The following is a 20,963-nucleotide window of genomic DNA, read 5'->3' on the forward strand; positions in this document are numbered from 1 at the left end:
TAGCCTGCAAGATTGAAATGAGGTGATCTTTTGCAACCATTTCGTATATGCAAATTAAATAGTCTTGTACTGAGAAGTAGCTTGGAAACTGACTTTGTTTTGTTTTGTTTTTTGTTGTTTTGTTTTTTGCTTTGTTTTGTTTGTTTGTTTGTTTGTTTGTTTATTTGTTTGTTTGTTTGTTTGATTGATTGATTCAGCTAACTCGAATTACTGAACAGAGTCCGCGTCCCTAGTTTTTTTTTTCTTTTAAAGGCACTCAGTCGTGGCGAGTGGTTTGTGCGGCACGGAGACGAACGCAACACGCTGCCTCCCCCATTCTGTATCAAATGTAGTGACCCCGAATGAGAATAGCGCTGGCTCAATGGGTCAGCGAACAAAACGCTAGAGTTCTGTGGGCTACAAGAGAGCTCTCTGTGCTAATCTCCTAACCCAAAATGGCTGTCCGAGCGAGCCACGGGAGGCTTCCGAATGGACGCACACTCTCAGTGCGCATGCGCAGGAAGAGAGGCCAAAAGAGCCACGCGGCTTCTGACCTCTCTCCTCCAATCACCGCAGCTCGCGGTGACAATATTTGTGTATGATGCGTACACAAACACACACACGCGTCTTCTGGCATCTCTCCTCCAATCACCGCAGCTCGCGGTCACAATGTTTGTGTATGATGCGTACACACACACACGCACACACACACACACACGTGTCTCAGTGGCAGCATTGTCCCACACGTTTATGGATATAGCACCGAGTCTGGCATTGCGCAATTGCACGCACAAACTTCGGTCGTTCGGAGTTTACGTACCATTAGGGATGGCGATCGGCTGTCTTTAAATCCCACTAGTCTACGATCGACCATTACGAAGATTTACATTTTTAAATGATAGAAAAGCGAACAATCATTATCTCTAATCACCTGATAATATCTCTATGGATATCTATCAAACTGTCAAAGGAATAGCTATGTGTACATGCTTGCTCATAATTTGGTACTTACAAGAAAATAGATTTAAGGGAAAATGTGTCTGTAATCCTGGAGCTAGGTTTCGTTGTAACTCCATGGTATAATGCAGACCCGATTCAAATAGTTTATCTAGCAGTGTACTCATATAGTTTGTTTTTGTCCCCGCCGAACGAGTTCTAGCAGGGGACTGTGAAACGGGCTCCGTACGTGTGTGTGTCTGTGTGTCCGTCTGTTCGTCCGTCTGTCCGTCCGTCTGTGCGTCCGTGTGTGATCAAAATGTTCAATTTGCTACTTCTCTGTCATTTATGAGCCAATTTTGATTCTGTTTGCTTTATATGATAGCACTACATGGGAGCTTTGAAACTTCTACACAGAATTTCAGTTGTGACCTTTGACCTTGACCTTTGACTTATATTGTACATTTTGCTTCAAAATGCTACTCCTTCGCCATTTCTAACCCAATTTTGATTCCGTTTGCTTTATGTGATGGCACTAGGTGAGGGCTTCAAAACTTCTACATAGAATTTTGACCTTTGACTTCTTTGACCTTTGACCTTGATTTTTGACCTATATTGTACATTGGCTACAAAATGCTACTCCTTCGCCATTTGTAACCCGATTTCGATTCCGTTTGCTTTATGTGATGGCACTAGGTGAGGGCTTCAAAACTTCTACACAGAATTTTGACATTTGACCTCTTTGACCTTTGACCTTGATTTTTTACCTATATTGTACATTTTGCTACAAAATGCTACTCCTTCGCCATTTGTAACCCGATTTCAATTCCGTTTGCTTTAAGTGATGGCACTAGGTGAGGGCTTCAAAACTTCTACACAGAATTTTGACCTTTGACTTCTTTGACCTCTGACCTTGATTTTTGACCTGTATTGTACATTTTGCTACCAAATGCTACTCCTTCGCCATTTCTAACCCAATTTCGATTCCGTTTGCTTTATGTGATGGTACTAGGTGAGGGCTTCAAAACTTCTACACAGAATTTTGACCTTTGACTTCTTTGACCTCTGACCTTGATTTTTTACCTATATTGTACATTGGCTACAAAATGCTACTCCTTCGCCATTTCTAACCCGATTTCGATTCCGTTTACTTTATGTGATGGCACTAGGTGAGGGCTTCAAAACTTCTACACAGAATTTTGACCTTTGACTTCTTTGACCTTTGACCTTGATCTTTTTACCTATATTGTACATTTTGCTACTAAATGCTACTTCTGGCGGGGACATATATTACGCACCGCGTAATTTCTACTTTTCCTTGTTGTTTTTTTTTTCTGGCTTTGATCAGATTGGTTAATGTAACGATCCTGCTTTATTTCCGCAGGGAACTTTGTCACTATGAATATTCAAAAGCTTATTTTTTTTTTACAATAAGCAGACCGTAATTTACATTCTACGCAAATAACATTCATAAAACGAATAAAGAAAGACATGAACTTTGACATAAAACGATATGAATTCCCTCTTTTAAAATCTGAACACTTTTATTACTCAAATTAGAAATCAGGGAAATGATTAGTGAAAATATCTTCATGGTTTAAGAGCAATAGATTATCACTCGACTTAAAAAAAGACAAATCTTATTCATTTTCATAATAGGATGCATGAAAATTTAATACGACATTTGAAAATCATGGTGGATGGTATATTCTTAGAACAAAATGAAAAAAACTAATACAATATCTCGAAATATATAAATGAAAATATGATATGGAACGCTCATGCGCAATACATCTCTGATAATGTGTCTCGTAACGTTGGTATACTCCATAAGCTTAAGTATCATGTCCCTAAGAATATCTTATTCATGCTTAAATTATAACTCCTTGATATTATCGTATATTTCATATTGCAACTTCAAAAAAGTCACATTCATAGTATATTATTTCTATAAAAGAAAAATATACGTACATGCACCAACTCATGTTATCGAGACCATGCAGATTCTTTATGCTTCGTTTACATAGTACTTAGTCAGTCGCCATCTGTTTTTTTTTCTCTTTATTTCAATTAAACACAGGCATACATTCTTGTCCTAAGCCAATCTGATAAGTTTCATTAATATAATACTAAAACGGTGATGGCTGTGAAATCTATCAGACACACAGGATCTGATATTTGGAACTCTCTTCCCTCTGAAATTTGAAGTTTATAAAGTTCATGTACTCGTTTAAAAAAGCCGTAAATACAATATTGCTCCCTGGATATCAGTGATTTCTTTGTCATTGTAAGTGTACTATGCATGAAATTCCTTCGTAGAAGCATCGTCCCACTTTAAATATATTACGTAATCATGTAACCAACCATGACCTTAACTGTTTACCTGTACCTCGGTGAAGAAAAAAAGAATTGTCATGCCTTGCTGATCAGTGATCCAGGTGATATAACTTTGTGTAAACTTTTAGTGAAAGGAGACGCAAGTCATAACTCCCTCCTATTTTTTTTTTCTGATATGCATTACGTAAGAGGGCTACAAGCAAATCAAGCTAAGCTTAAGCTGTAGCCCTTTCGTATTATTCATTGTATTGCTGATAAGTTTTGCTGCACATTGTAAATGCAGTGAGGAAAAAAGTATTTGTTAACAACTTTGTTCTTGCATATGTCACCAAGTCACCAACAATGTATGCATGTATAATTATACATGTATGTGCATGTACAATGATTATACAACCAATAAATCAAATCAAATCAAAATAAGAATAAGATAAAGTGGAACAATTCTTTCCTCTTACAGTAACAGCTAATTTGCATTTTATGCAAATTATATGTGTATGACCAATTCGGAAAGGCATCAATCATTGACCTCGATGTTTATACATTCAAATCTTTCAAATTATCATTGTTATCATTATCATTTCAAATCGGATAATGGGAAGCCGAGACTTCAGAGTTTTCTCTCATTAGAGGTGCCACATGATGCAAATTTTTCAATTTTGCCCCGCTGGATTTGGGGGGACTTTAAGTATGGTTTTTTAGGAGGCCTCAACAACTTGCACTGCAGTAGAATTCCTACTGTTGCAATAAGTGATGGGTTACCACCTAGGTACTGCTAGATTGACTGGACTACATACGCAATGTGACCGGTCAGTCTAGTTAAGAAGTAAAAACAGTTTTACCTTTGTGCTGCGACGAAATAATTTGTTAACAAGCGGTATTCACAGATATTGTATCAAATCACGACATAATGCAACATGACTGTGAACCACGCTGTGATATAAGAACGAAGAAGAAAAGTGTCTTCTAGTCGGATCTAGGAGTGTTGTGGCTGGAGTCCAAAAGCTCTAAATCGAAGAAATCAATCCGTTCAAAGTAATTATGATGTACACCTTAGTACCTTTGTTGAGTTGTGCGTGCATGCATGTTTCCATGTGAACACGACAAGTTAACACCTGCAGGCTTCAGCTGTCAACAGACACACAGGCAGTGTAGACAAAGCCTGGGAACGCAATAACAGACACGGAATAACAATAAAAACATGTCTCTTGGAGTTCGTAGAGTACGTTACATTTACCTGAAAACTGTCGGAATGGATTTCTTTGAGAATGCCAAAAACTGCTCACCAAATATGTATATTTCTTCTGTAAACATCTCTAAACTGATGAAAGGAATAACTTTGGACAATACAGTCAGCGGAATGTACATATGTGTGATACAATCCTTTGTGTGCAAGACTGCTAAAATCATGATAGATGTTTAACACTGGAAATCGGGTTGCAACAATTGCTATTCTATGGGCGTCAAACACAGCTTTATGGATGGGGAAAAGGATTATTTTTGCCAAAACAAAACAAAGTTGCATATTTGTCTGATTTTACTTCTTACGTTACACGGCATTTCCACCACTCATTGAGTAAACTTCAGACCTTGTACCGGTATGCGCACTCTTTATACTTTAACCAAAATGTCAATTCTCAAGGACCGTTCAATTAAGAAAAAAAAAAGTCAAAAGGCAATGCTTAAACACAAGTGTGTGAATATATTGCATGTACAATAATATCTTTTATACAACACCTTAGAATGATGTCGAATTGTGATTGGCCAAGAACATGTAACATGACATTAATTAGAAAATACCTATCAAACTCATTGAGAGTGACAGCCGTGCATTAGGTCCCTGCCATTGGCCTAATGCACGGCTCCCGCAGGTACTAATGCACGGCCGCTCGACTTCACGAGCAAAGCGCCAGCAAACTACGTGCTGGCTGCGCTGGTAAGTTCATTCACAGGCCAGGCGCGGCGCGGTGCGGTTGCTGGGCGTACTGCAACGTTACGTGTGCGCGCAGCTGTCTTGAATACGTACCAGTCTTGCACCTATAGTTGCATGTACGTATATTGCGTGTTACAGTGTACGGGCCTTATGGCTGTGTTTTTACTTTTGACTCGGATCTGCTACATGGACCACGGTGATCTCAAAATCAAGACTTCAATTCAAGTTGAGAAACCGCAATTTGATTATTTTTCTGTGTTTTTATACAAAATCACTGCCGGAAATAGACATAGTCTAGACCTACTTACTAGATCTACTGACATCTCAGATCGGCCTAGGCCTAACATTAGAACGTTCTCGATCTAACGTTAGTGTAGACTGGATATAGACCCTGCAGAGTTTGCTTTGATTCCTGTGCGGTCCAGTCATGGCGGGTGTTTATAATTTAGGATTTTGTTCATGCATTCAGGCACGAATATCGCACTCAGCGCGAGATTCGCAACTGGTCTATTCAACGCGGCGCTACGCACCATGTTGAATAGACCAGTTGGCGTATCTCGCGCTTCGTGTCCAATTTGTGCCCAATGCATTCACAACTCATAAATCATTCGTATATTATCTATTATTTAGTTGACATTTTTCCATTCAGAAACATGATACTTTTACTTGTTAACGTTGCTAGGCGATGTTACGGAAGACACACCTGCAGTGTTATTGGCTTTAGTCAGGAACAGTGTGTTTGCAATTTCTCCATTCCGTACGTTCTTTTTATTTTCTTTTTTTACTTATTTACTTATTTCGACTTACCGGGATATCGAGGTGGGTTGTTACATTCATAAACGGGGTGATTATAATCTCATCCTGATGAATTATTTCTAGTTATCCTCCGAACAAAAATGCATCCATGATCCTCGAAAGTCTTAAAGAAGGTTAAGTGAAACAACATGCTAGTTACTGACTGCAGTTACGATGTGAGAGTAAAAACGTCCACAACAAATTATTTTGAGGGCCTACGTTATAGTACGCCGGAGTACCAAGTCATTCGGAAGTAAGAAGGGCCCAGCTTCCGCCAGACTTAACAAATCTACACAAAGCACCCACCTGGGCTTCAGCCTGGCACATCCGGTCCAGCCCTGATCTTATATCGATCTGCCCAGAGGGAAAAAAAGAGAAAAGATAGAGGTAGAATCAAAGTGTAGACTGTTTAGTTTCATCCTTTTTAGTGTCAACAATATCATCTCTCCTCACAGAGAGAGAGAGAGAAGGAGCTCAGATTCTTGACATCATTAATCCTTATGTAGTTGATGTGTTATCTTCAGATTCGAAAGTGGCATGATGATTAGTTGACATTACTAATCAACGTCGCAATATAGGTACTACCCTTTGTAGGAATGTTTTATATTCTGTAGGAATATTATGACGTCATTATATGAAAACACATTCTCAATCATATCTCATTAATGGGATGGAATTTTTAAATGAAATTTACGTCACATATATTTCAAGTCAAGCGAATTCTATTCATATTGTCAAAATTTATATTTTCTCTTAAAACGTGCGCGTACGCGCGCGTTGAAATATTTGTATGCTCCAATCAAGCCCAAAATTTTTTTGCACACGTTTCAGACCATTTAGAGCATTTTTTGAAAAAATGAAAAAATCGGACGGACGCGTACGCGCGCGCGCATATACGCACGCACAGCTCATATGCAATCGAAATTTCCCATTTTTTTCACTGTGATCAGATGTCTGAAATGTGAAGGAATATTTCTACCAAGTTTCAAGTCAATCCGACTCAATATGACGTCATACGGGCCCGTCAAAGTTGAAATTCCGCGCGCGCGTCAATGGCGATAGACAGTGCAATTATGCCAAAAAACCGCAAATCTTAAATCCGATTTTACTCGTCAGGATGGACGGTGACCCCCCATTTCCTTTACATATTCTGAAAGCTGATGAGTTGTATATGTCATTTCATGGGTTGGCGATGCTGAAAAAATGATTAAAAGATATCAAATTTCTTAATAAAGTAAAAAAAGTAAATTTTCAAAATGACGTCATCAAATTTCAAGTTTACTCGAGCGTATCTCACTTATCCTTTGCCAATTTTCACCCAAATTTCAATATGTTGTAGCTTATGAAATGCTCTTTCATAAATTAAATACACAATTTTCATTAGATGACGACATCACCTCGAAAAAATGGATTGAAGGTAACCTTGTCAAATTTGACCAGTTTACGTGTAATCTCTATGGGAGTGCAATTTTTATGGAAATGAAAATTGACATGACTATCTTTATCGAGCACTAGCTCACTTATGCTTTAGTGAATTTCTCTAAGGTTTTAATATGTTGTAGCTGAGACGTAGGGCTATCGTAAGTGTGCCCTTTGTTTTTTCATACGTTGTCGGGATCACGTGAAAAAACTTGGTTGAAATTAAAGTTTATCTTCGATGTATTGAGATATTCCTTTCTTTTTGCAACTTTATGTGCAATAACTCAAGAAAAACATACCCTATCACCACCATATTTTGCACATGTTTAGTTCATGTCACGAACATTATTTCATAAAATAACAACTACTTGATCAGACGCCATCTTGGGTATGTAAATTAGGGTCAAAGGTCATAAATGTTTCATCCTGTATCTTGGTGAATACATGACCTATCTTTCCCATATTTTGCACACGTAAAATCCATGTTACAGGGATCATTTCATAAAATAACCACTTTTTGCTCAGATGCCATCTTGTCTGTGCAAAGTGGGGTCAAAGGTCATATGTACTTCTTTTTCTATGTTCGCTATGACGTGTTATCTCTATGGGAGGGAATTTTTTAGATGTGAAAATTGACATGACTCTCTTTATCGAGCACTATCTTACTTATGCTTCGGTGAATTTCTCTCAGATTTTGATATTTTATTTTGTGCCTGTGTTGGTCAATAAACGCTAAATCATAAAGCTGCGATTGATAAACAGCCAAATTTCAACGATTTTTTAAAGGAAAATAAAAGGCTTGATGAACCTCAACTTATTTTAGCATTTTCTTCTCCTTCAGGGGAGTGACTTACGTAGAGTTATCATATGACAGTACTCCAAACGGCTATGGCTATCAAAATTTAGCAAAGTTAGTAAGTCTTTCCATTTAATGGTGAGAAATGTAATGTTAGAAATAAATCGGAAATACTTCTTCGCTACACAAGATCCTTGTATCACAATGGGCTGTACTATAGAAGCGTCTGTCAACCACTAGCAATCACGTGGTGTGGAGACAAGCAAAAGACAACCTCGGAGCAGACAATCATTGGAGCATATGTCATTTTGAAACAGTTGTCTACCAAGAAGCAAAGAGGGGCAATATTCGGCAAAATCTTATAAGGGCGAATATTCTCTACATTTCAGCATGAGTGGGACAGGATTGGTCCAAAAAGTTTGTCAGCTTCGAGAGTTAGATGCAAAGTAGGCCTAATTCAGAATCACAGTTACACTGTCATGTGCACAAAATGAATACAAAAATCATGCTGCAGAAAACGTCTGCAGACAACTTACACTAATGTGAATTACTGGGAATATACAAACACAGACTCACCTATCAATAGCACGAGAAAGTGAGTATATTGACAAGACAGCAGACTGTTCATATACTAAATACTAGTCCACCACCGATCTTGTCTTCCTTTTAATTCTGTTGACATGGCAACATATCAAGTACGTCAGTGCGGCTTCTGAAGCAATCCGTCATGGAATTCAATGTAGTATGTATGGAGTGGTCATAATCATTTAGCCCAGATAACCATGTAATGAGCCTAATCCACTTGGTGCACGTCGATGTTGGATGCGTCCTACCCATTACGACCCTCTTTCTCCAATTATCGCTTGGCGACCGACGGGGAGTCGCCCATCCCGGCAGGTCAGGCGAGATCATCATTAATCTTTGTATGTCGTCATTGTGTGTGCGACCTAATTAAAGTTGAAATTATGGCATCATTGTCATCCCGGAAAAACAAAATAAAGCTGAGACTCTGTTGGCACACACTTCGTCTAAAAACCAAAGCATATTACTTGTCATGTCAAGAAGACCGGTATCCCCATGTACTTAGATCAAGGTTGTTTCATGCACGGTTGCTTGGCAAAACCATACATTTGGGAGCCACGTGCTATGACTTATTCGTTTCAATCATTTTGTCTTACTGCAGCTTGCCAATAGAAAAGTGAAGCCTTTACATGTTATAACATGGGATTGATTACACATGAAAGCATCTTCAGTTTTAGCACTGTTTTTCCTATAAGGTCTTGGCAGTTCCCAGTATTGCCTTTGTGTTGTTATGGTGGTTTTTTTTTTTTTTTTTGTCTGTGTATGCATGTGTGTGTATGTGTTAGTGTGTGTGTGTGTTTCAACGATATAGTTATAGTTTATAGAAAGAAGAGACATACATTGTAACGCTGTATTAACTTTTTCGGGGTTAGTTTTTAATAAGGCCCATTGCCTTCTCACTAACCCCTTCACTTGATATCTTTGGTTGTCTTTTTTCTTGTTGTTTCTTTTTTGTCACATTGTCATGTCATACTTGTCATACCACTGTTACATTTTTATGTATGCACGTTTTTATAAGTGAAAATAATGAGCTTATAATGAGAATGAGCTTACCAACCAAGATTTAACTTCAGATATTCTGTTAAAGAAAACATCATTAATCTTGATCCTCATCTATTATATTACAGTCTTCAAATTAATGTCATGTGAGAACGGAAAATTAAAATTGTAAAGAACTAAGCATTTCAATTACATGTCAACAGAAATGATGACACCAATAAATTATTGAAAATGCTGGAGAGTGGGATGTAGCAAACCATAATAAATTATTATAATATATATATATTATATATATATATATATATATATATATATATATATACGGAATGTCCAAAATGAAAAATTACAACGGGACCCTCCGCAATGATATATGTACAGATAAGAAATCAATCCAAATACAATTTCAGGGTATGAAACTATAACTCATTGCCCACATCTTACAGAAAACCCTATGAGATTTGCTTCAGTGGTGAAAGAGAAACGAGGAATTTTGTGGAGCATGTCAGGAATCTCTTCCCTCCAAGTCCTGTCTATTTAATGTGTTCACACGGAAGAGCATCCAAGTGCTAAACTTGGAAGAATCAGACTCATGATAATACTTTACAACAATCCACATTTCTCTGTGACCGCTTAACCAAGTTGAATGGGGTTTTCTGCAAAATAGAGCTAAGATGTTATAGTTTAAGACCCTTAAGTAGCATCTAGACAGTTTAATCATATTTGGTGTTATCAATGCGAAAATCTGATTGTAATTTTTGGGGGGACATACTGTATGCAATTATATATATATATATATATATATATATATATATGACCCTGCATCACAAAACTAAGTTTTACGCGGTATGGGTATACTTCTTAACCCTTTCTGTGCCAAATGTCCACAAATTTCGCACACAAACCTATGGACAGGGAATGAATGTGGCACACAGAGAGTTAACTAAACGCAGGCCCGTAACAAGGATGTTGAGGGGTTGGGGTCAAAATTAGGAATAATAGACCTATTTGACGGAATAAAACGACCGAGCCATCTGGGTCTTGGAAGGGCATGGCTTCATGAAAAAAAAAAATTGCTGATGATTGCGTGTTTGGGGTGGGGGGAGGGGGGTGTTCAATTATGCGGGAAACAAGCGAGCGAGGGAGCGTAGGAAAATGGCAGAAGATGCGGAAGGGAGTACCCCCTTCCTACATGAGGGGGGCTCTTTGCATATTTAGAATTTGAATTCAATGATCTAGGCCCCGTTTCATAAACGATGTTAGTATGGTTGGTGTACACTTGGGCAAGAGTATTTCGACTATTTTCAATCAGAAAGGTAAGACGATACTTTTTTAATTATTAGTAAACAGCTGAAAAACTGAATTATTTAATCCTTAGTTGATTTGGTAACTTACTCATCAAAACAATATAATATCCGAGTCTAACAGTCTAAAGAGAAAAAAAAAGAAAGGATAACCTGAGTAACAACATCCTCCCCATGACTGCTGGAAGGAATCAAAATAATAATTACAGTTGAGAAGTTTTGTACTTATGATTGTGTGTCGTGCGAATAAAGCTAGATGTGAAATGATCGCAAGGACAATTAAGTCTGACATGAAGTCATAAAATCAATAAAGATATTAACTTCATAAAGACTTTAGTTGCCTTTTATCCAGCAGAGTTCAGTGTTCAAGACAGGATTCAATACGATATGTGTATTGGTTTTAGGCATTTGTTCTTTGTGTTTCCCGCTAACTATGAACTGCCTAGATCAATGCTAATTTCCCTCAAATCTTTTGGTAAGCCATTAACACTGTTGCTTATTGTCGGCCGATTGCAGAGGTTCACTCAAAGATAATGCTACAAGTTCAAGAAATATTGTAGTCCAGTGACAGGTCATCGAACTGTCTGCTCTGTCTACTGCATTGTTTAAGACCACTTAATAATCGATGTCAAGATATCTTCTACTGATCACAGGGGCCTTGATTTAATCAGCGTTAATTGTTTTGTCGTCTGTTCGTCATAGGGAAGCCAAATGGGAGTCTTCGAAGCGGAGCGACCCTAATCAAGAGACCAGATAGAGCGGCTTGGGATGACCTTGCACTAGCACTGGCGTCCTCTCCAAAAAATTCTTGAAGGGAGAAGAAGCTTTGTCTCTAAGGCTTGCTCTTGTTTTCTCGGCTTGGATACAGGATAGGAACGAAGAGGTCATACCGATACGGTTTTAAATTTGGGATTATTTTAGCGCAAGTCTAGCTCTTTTGTCATCTACTTACTATTTTTCTTTTAATGTTCATGGAACGCCAAAATAAATGAGGAAACAGGGAATGAGTAGGAGGTTTAGGTTCAGAGTCACGCTTTATAGTGTCTTCGAAGCAAAATGAATACCACAAAATGAGTTGGCAGATCTGTACGTGTAACGGAATTATGATTTAGACATTTCAAATATAAAACTTCACTGAAAGGATAGATACGGTAGGTTTCATTTTTTTTTTTCCTGTGATAAGCTGCACAATGAGGGACATTAGGTTAGCTTTGCTGAGGTAAATCTATATCATACGGAAACACGTTTCCATGCGTCAACCCTAGGAGTGATTCTAACATTTCTATAGGAACGGGTTATCGATTGTGAATAGATTGAGAGAAGAGAGTATTTTTAATAAAAGTAAACGTAGCACTATGAACATAGAAGAGATTTTATCATTACAATTGCATGTAGGACAGAATTCTAGAAACGAATTAGGAACAGCGCTGACATAAAAAAACAAGTTATAATCAGTAGTAATACAGGAAAGGAAACCATTTTGTTTCAGTAGTTTTTACCATGTTTACATTATGGCGGTAATAAAATATGGCATGAACAGTATTGTAAACTTCGACGCAGGTGGAATAGAAACAGACGAATGAAGCAGACAAGTGGTGTTTATCTATTTTTTCTTCACTTGTAACCCTATTATTTTGTATGATGATAACTTGAAAACACGCAAAAAAAAAATGATAGTGGATTTAGGGTTGATGAGAGAAATGCAGAAAAAAAAAGTTCTGCAAGAAGCAAACGACGCCCTTGAGAAGTTTCCTTGGCACAATGGCATGCTATATCACACGTTCTCTCATACGTTCAATGCATGTCGTACAGTCCAGCATCATTCCTAGGGTATAGGAAATGGAAAAATGAGATCGCTGCAGCCTTTCTTGCGTTGGAAGACCCAAACAAACAATTCTTTTGCTTGTGAGACACATTTCGTGAGGATGTCTTATTTCAAAGTTCACTTGTGGTATGCTGCTCCAAAGCCATTGTTCCGAGGCCGTCAAATGCGTTCAAACTATTCAACGAATATCTCTTAAGGGAGCTCCAACATGATTTTACTTCTTTTTCCACTTCCGAGTATTGTCATTTATGATAAAGTAAGATTGTAATACTTACTTGAAATGGTGCATCACACCTATTTTAAGTTAGCAATGTCCGTTTTTTTTTCTACCAAAGCTTCAACATCCAAAATGTTTATCCACATTTTGTATATTCATGGCATTTTCTGTCATATGTTAATGAAAACGTATCAAGCTACATTCTCAAGTATAATAAAAAAAAGTAAGCTTCCACCAACATTCATATTTGACTGCTATTTTCTGCCCAGCACTGGGGACATTCTCAAGCCGAAAAATTTCTTCCCACCTTCTCTGACAGACTATGTTTTGAAATCAATGTAGAATAGAAAGGTAACAATATGTATCCAGAGTCAAGTTTCAGAGCTAGATTAGGAGAGAGCTCACAAGGGTAACTCTAATGATACCTAATTTTAGCATAATGTAAAAGATGATCCGCTCTTTCAGAAAATATGAAAAAGTCAAGTTCGGCTACGTTGACCCATTTCACTTATTTTCAGTCCTCACGCAAAATCAGTGTGTGCGACTTTATGTTCGTTTTGACGTGCACGGTCACACACACACACACACACACACACACACACACACACACACACACATATATATATATATATATATATATATATATATATATATATATATATATAGTGCGGTGACATCCTCCATAGGAAACGAGCGTTTTTAAATGCACCGCGAAGAGCGCACAATCAGGTATAGGACATTTACAAGGACTCTCGACTTTACGAACTCATACCTCCCAGAATATGTCGTTTTGCCTAAATGCACCTGCTTTTTATGAAAATCTAGATTAGCTTACTCTTCATACCTCATTTGTAGAGTTTTTTGAAAATTTTTCGTTGGTACCTTTTAGAATTAGGTGTCATTTCTCACTCAAACGCAGTCAGCTCTACTACAACACGCAATTTTACATTGACGGCACGGTGTGCCAACTGTGAGCCTGAAGGCCGTTTTGGGAAGGTTATTTTACTGCCATACCTGTTGTATTTGTACAATGCACCTGCCTAGCAAGTTGCAGCAAATACTCACGTGTATTCATATTGAGTTTGGAGGAATGTTGTGAAACTTCGCCATCGGTACCTTTTCACTGGTCATAAACCATGTCAGTTTAGCCCCAAGTGAATAACCCACCAATATGTTCATACACTAAAGCAATTGCCTGCTTCCCACTTGAATACGCTAGGCTGATTGGCTAAATGTCATTGGTCTTACGAAATCGCATCGGGTCAACGCGTGATCGTGATGTAGCGCGTATGCAAATTCGTGACGTGACAATAGGCGTCTTTATTACTATTATTTTAGATTTCATTAATACATTAGCTCAACGTAGCATTTGCGGCGCGTGATTGCATCATGAATATGTATTATTCTTCAACGCACTGTGATAGGTGGTATGCAAATGACGGATCTACGTCATAGCTAATTATCTGTTCGTCACCGTTCGCGTGTATTTTTTTTGCAATGCCATCATCATAATCTAATAGAAATTGTCAATGTTTTTTTCTTTCTTTAGCATTTTCTTTCCGATTAACACTAAGATAACAGTTACATTGGTTCCATGTTTATTTTCATGCCTTCAAATCGTTCTTATCTATTCATTTGTCTGCACTTTTCGGTCGTAACTTTGTATTTTTGTTAATATTGAATTTTTTTAAAAGCACGAACATCTCTCTATTTTCAGACACATTTTTTTTTTAATGTTTCAACCTGTTCTGTACTGCACACGTAGATATCAAGAAATTCTTCTGTTGCCGTGGACTGTATTTCATTTTCACTAGGGATGTGAAATATAGAAGTCCAAATTTGATAAATTTAATGAATATTTGACGGTAGTCCGTCGGTCAGGTATTGAATTTGTATCAACTTTTGCTTCAAGGGGATCGCATGTTATCCAATTTAACTACGAGGGCAAGATGTAAGTTCTTGCCCTGCTTCTTTGCTTTGTGGGTCTCTCTCTTCTCTCTCTCTCTCTCTCTCTCTCTCTCTCTCTCTCTTCTGATGTTTAAGAGAGCTGTGTCCACTCCTCTATTCTTCTCTCTGACTCCCTGTATCTCTCTGTCTGGGTCTCTATGTCCATTTATATCACCCCCCCCCATCTTTCTCTCTCTCTCTCTCTCTCTGCCATTCCTTCTCCCTGTCTCCCTGTCTCTCTCTCTTCTCTTTCTCACTTTCTCTTCCTCATTTCATCTTTCCTTTTTGTCTGTTCGTCCTTCCTTAACCCCTGTCATTCTCTCATAAGTTTGTGTATCTATTTTTCAGTCCTACACACTTACGCACCCATATAACACACTAAACACCACCATGAGCATTACATAAGACATTTTTTGCCTATGTAACTTTGGGTGCCTATGTACTTCAATAAATAGTTCTTGAGTGTCGGGAGACGGTACAAAATTTGTTTTAAGAACTGTCTATATTATCAAGATATGATTACCTTTTGAAACTAGGAGTGGCTAAGAATCATCGTTAGTAATCTCTATACATCTCGTTATTAACAAGTTTATATTCAACGCTATGCACTGTTTCCTACTTCTCTTTGTGACGGAGTGAGGTTGATTAAGATACAGCTTAAACAGTGAATGATGAACACCACTGCATATACATTTGGTGTAATAGTGTGCCCAGGCAGTGGACACACTCAGAGCAGCAACATAACATTTGTTTTATGACCCTCAACTTTATGATAGAGTGCGTCTCAACAAAAAAAGGAAAGAAAGAAAAGAAAAGGTAATCAACTTTGGAGGCTACTTTTTAATAAATTGTCAGCTGTGGAAAGCGCAATGTTGATTGTGAGGAAAGGAGAAATCTTCCTTCCATCGATACCTAATATTGTTGACAACGTCATGCATGACTGAGCAAATGGACGTTAAAGACAACAATGACAAATTGCACTTTTTTCCAAGTTTGCGTGTTATTGAGAAGGAACAATGAATGTCTCACGGAAAAGTGGAAATTTTCGCGGTGTTGACATTTTCGCGCATTTCGTGCGATCCGAAATCAGCGCGAAAATAAAAGCACGCGAATATATTTGCTTACCATAATTATGATCAAGTACTTGATGTCTGGATTCCGTGGAATTAAAAAGGCGCGACACTCTTCTTACCCAGCCAAGAGCGAAAAATTAGTCGCGCGAAAATATCCACTTTTACAGTGGATGAAATCTGTCAATGGAAGTGGTCAAATCAGCAGGCCAGCCTGCATGACTGCAAGCTAAACCATTATCCATTTTTCTCTCGTCATATTCAGGACAAGGTTTGACGCTGCGAGCTAAGTATTGAATATGAACAGTAAAACATGGACTGTGTGAGTGTATGGCCCTCCCTGGGAGCGACTAAGTTATCAGACAGAGGGCATGTTTAAGGTTATAGATCATAAATTGTTAGGCGAAACGCTGAACACAAACCTGCATTCGTGCAAGCTGGCCAATTTGGCCACTTTCATTGCTACATCTCATCCATGCAGTGACACATGCATTGTTCCTTCACAATAGCACATAAACTTGGAAAAAGTGCATTGTTGTCTTTAAAATGTTCTCAGTCGTGCACGACAATTGTTAACATAATTAGGTAACAATGGAAAGAGGAGGAGTTCTTCTTTATTTGCAACTAACATTGTGCTCTCGACGCTGACAGTTATGAAATAGTAGCCCGCCAAAGTTGGATTACCCTTTTTATACGCACTGTAGATGAAGAATATGATATATAAGATTGATTAGGTTGAACCTTTTCACCTATTCGGAGCCGTCATATAAATCAGAGGGTGGAACTTTTTGTTGGTTTTGTGATGCACAGTCACATAATCTAATGATCGATCAAACAGTCTCTCGGGTTTTTTATGTTGTTCTTCCTTACAAACGTCCATTGCTAAAGTATATAATTATAGTTAGTAATCTTTGGCCAAAAGTCTGAAAAAGATTCAGAACACTTAAGTTTGAAATAGATCTAGTAGTCCTCACTTCAAAACACAACAGGAGTTCCGAATGCCACGTTAGTTCTTGATCCGGCGGTGGCAGACAGAAATGAACGATTGAGGATGTCTAACGTTAAGGTCTACCCTCTCAACACTCAAGGTCATTGTAGTTTTGGTAAACCTAGTCAACCTCCGAGCAAAAGTGTGTTAACGGCACAGTGTATTCTCAATGCCTATGCCAATGTTTGTTGTTAAGATAGAAAGTATGTAGGTGGTGATAAGAACATTGCATGGCCGATGATAGTAATGACAACGATATCATAACGATGGTATCATAAAATATAAGCGATATAATCAGGCCTTACGTACGCAGAGTGGTCTCATCAGTCAAACGTTGTGTTGGAGTCATTATTACACCTATATTTCAAGTTTATGCCATATCAGATGTTATAGAGAAGCCCATTCTGAGTATAAAACCAACTATAGTCTGAATAAACCCTTTGGACACAAATCAAATTTACGAATTCGTACATGTAGCTGTCGTTATACTATAGAAAAAAAATCGTTTTGTACTTTCGATGGTGGTAAACATTCAAATAAGCAAATGCCTTTATTTCTCTTCAAATAAGACAAAAAGTTTAAAGAATGATATGACTCAAGGCGATGTATTCTTTTGTTTTATGTTTTCCAGGTATTTTGGCGGGTCTCGTGGAGCTGGCATCAGTTGGACAATGCCGCCTTTCACTGCTGGCCAATTCAGGGACCTGATAAAGACAACTTTTTATCGGACTGCCATGGTTAGTTGGACTAAACTTTCCAAATCATTACTTTCATTTTCACTCTTGAATTATACCACGTGTCAGCTTTCACAAAAGACTACATAAACAATTCTACACTGTTTGCTGGGAGAGGGAACGATTGAAACAATGGTTTGTGTGCCCGTGTGTGATTCTGCGTGCGAGCGCATGTGAGTGTGTATACCATGTGTGTGTCGTGGGTCAACAGTATCGAGTAAACGAACTGACTTAGACATGAAAATAAGTATGTGAAGCCTAATGGTGTGCCCAAAGATTTTATCATGCAATCATTGTCTTCTTATGTTTGGCAAAATAATATTCATGATGTTATTTTGAATGGAAATGATGAAAATGCAGAAATAAAACCAAACAAACAAAGAGTTTTTTGTCTAATGTTATCTGAGGAATACAAAGAATGAAAGATTTTTACGCATTTAAATTTGGTCAGTTTATGTTCAATTACAACAGTGGTCCTCTCCCTCAGATATTTCATGATTTATTTCATAGAAATAGCCATGTGCATAAATATCACATGCGACAATCCAGCGCGTTCCATATTCCCATATTTAGAATAGTACATACCCAGAAAGGACTTTCGTATATACTGGACACTAACTGGTTGAAAAGAAAGCCATCAGAGCAGAGATTCAATACAACTTATAATGTATATATATATAAGCACGCTAATTCACGCTTTAATAACACTTAAAGAGGAATATGATTATTTGGCAGTTGCCAGCAAATGGAAAGAATGTTACTTAATTATCAAATATGTAAGGATAATTCATATTTCAAATTTTCTCAAATTGTGACATATGAATTTAAAGGGCAAAATGAATCGTGAAATTTTAGTGGCTTTTTTTTTCATTTGCTTTTCTTTCAGGTTTGTGTTTATATTTGACTTATTTGTCTCAATGAAATGCATGTACGAGAGAAACAAAAATGGTCACTTTTTTCTGTCATGGCTTTAGTCAAAGTATTTCTTAATCAATCTATGAGTAGCTTTTAAAACTGAGATGAGGACCAATGCGAAGGTTAAAACCTAACTTTAAAAAGTCATGCAAGGACTCGTCTGCTCGTAGGAAGGGTTTGCTGTTGAAAGAAAAAAAAAATTGCTATGAAGTAAGAATCTGTGATCTGGCATCTGCAACGTATGACCTATTGGGTATTTCTTTACAGCCAAGAGAATTTGACAGTGATGGCGTTTATGACAAGTCGTATTCGAATTGACAGAAATTTGTTTGTTTGGTTTTGTCTTTTACACGTTTTGTTTTGGGTTTTTTTCTAACACTATTACACCAACAACAAAAAAGTAATGATGAACATGCCAAATGAAGCAAATGTGTAAAGCTTTTTAGATTTTGACTGCTTGTACTTATTTTCTTCTAACACTTGAGAAGAAAGAAATGTGAACAAAAACAAAACTTCTAACGCAAATTTTCCTGTAACTTCACACTGCGTAAGACAGGCTTTGAACGTGTGCCGGAATGTCGATTGTAATGTAAGTGGTTGTCTTGCATTGGGTATGGTCCGTACAGCGGTGCATATGTCATCGGTGTGTGTGTGTGTGTGTGTGTGTGTGTGTGTGTGTGTGTCTGTTTGTTTGTCTGTGAGGTGAATGGAGGAGGGGAAAGAGTGTTCACGACTGTATGTGAGTGTGCGGGCTGTATACACGTCCGGCGCTAAATTAAAAAAAAACAAAAATTGCCGGGGGGGGGGGGTGCAGTTTACATTCTGGTGCCACTTCCGGATCTCATCAGTGAAGAAAAATAAAGAATACAAAAAGAATAATAATGATAATAGAATTAGAAATAAACTCCGCTTCCAATCGACATCGACATAACAAGCAAAAACAAACAAACAAACAAACAAATGAAGAAACCAAGCTAAACCACATTTTCTTCTCGTATCCCTTCTAGGGTCTATGAAATAAAAGTTGTGTTGCCTTATTATTTCTTGTTAGCCGTTGTTATGGAATGCGTTGTGTTATAACTGCAAAGAGCATTGTAAGATTAGAATATTTTTGTTTTGCCTAAGTTTCATGACCCAGTCACTGCAGCTCATGCCGTCTATCCAAATCGTACCATGTTAATACATTATTATACCACGACGGCCATCCAAGAGTATAGTCCTCAGTGTGTGGAGGGCTATGTGGTATGTAAGAGGGGCTGGTGGAAGGCCAACCTGCCTATTATTGCCAGTCTGCTCCTCTCTGTGTATTTGTTGTTATTGTGGACTGCGGTAATCATAAATTGCTCCATGGCATAGGCGTGGTATGTGGCTAATTCTAACGGGCAGATATTTCATACCGCGATAGGAGAAGAAGAAGGAGAAAAAAAGAAGAAGAAGAAACACCGGGTGATCCTGGTTTTTTGAAAACTCAGCTGCCTACTGCCTACGTCAGACCACTGCTGAAGTGGGTTGCTGTTGTGGGTTGTTGTTTTTTTCGCATTTCAAGGGTTTTACATTTCTTAAATTTTACAGGGTAGTTGCTATCAACTCTTTTTCGTTTCTATTTCTCCAGTTATAATTGGGTGATAAACCCAACTTCCCAGAATATCATCCCGGCAGTAATTGTCTGCACGTATATACGACGACATATAGACAACGACACAAAAGCAATAGTCTCGAAATGCAGTTACAAGGTCATATAAGGCAGATAGCATTATAACACAATGCACATTATACGTTGTACGTATTATCTGACAATGTCTGGTGACGTATGTTTGATAATAGTAGATATTCATCATCCAATCTGTCCTTTCTATTTCAATCTCATTCAATCATTCAATCACACTGCATTCATTCTCTTCAGTTACAAGCTGAACTATTTTGCAGTACATCGTATCTGCTCTCTATAATATCTATAAATGAATGGTTTTCTGGTTCATGTAATACGAATAAAAAAAACCCAGAAATACATTGATTAACAAAATTATCAAACGCAGTGAGATTCCTGTTGCCACAGGCACGGAATGACGGCGCTTTGTGACGGAACATACGCACACATGCGCACACATATACTTTTTTAATGATATTTTTATATGAATTTCGCTCGATATCACTAGCGTTTTCACAATGAAACAAATACCCCCCCCCCCCCGG

General features: G+C 37.9%; 1 protein-coding gene across 1 annotated transcript in view; it reads left to right on the forward strand.

The window, feature by feature from the left end:
• The window catches only part of LOC139725261 (atrial natriuretic peptide receptor 1-like), a 281,503-nt gene that overhangs the window by 38,579 nt on the left and 221,961 nt on the right, over window positions 1-20,963 (forward strand). The window contains exon 2 of the mRNA XM_071636348.1: window positions 17,753-17,858. Coding sequence (XP_071492449.1) covers window positions 17,753-17,858 — 106 coding nt within the window. The remainder of the gene's footprint in view (window positions 1-17,752; window positions 17,859-20,963) is intronic.

Source organism: Diadema antillarum, unplaced genomic scaffold, assembly GCF_040938485.1.
Source record: "Diadema antillarum isolate AM-2024a unplaced genomic scaffold, OU_Dant_1.0 seq00000030_RagTag, whole genome shotgun sequence".
NCBI lineage: Eukaryota > Metazoa > Echinodermata > Echinoidea > Diadematoida > Diadematidae > Diadema > Diadema antillarum.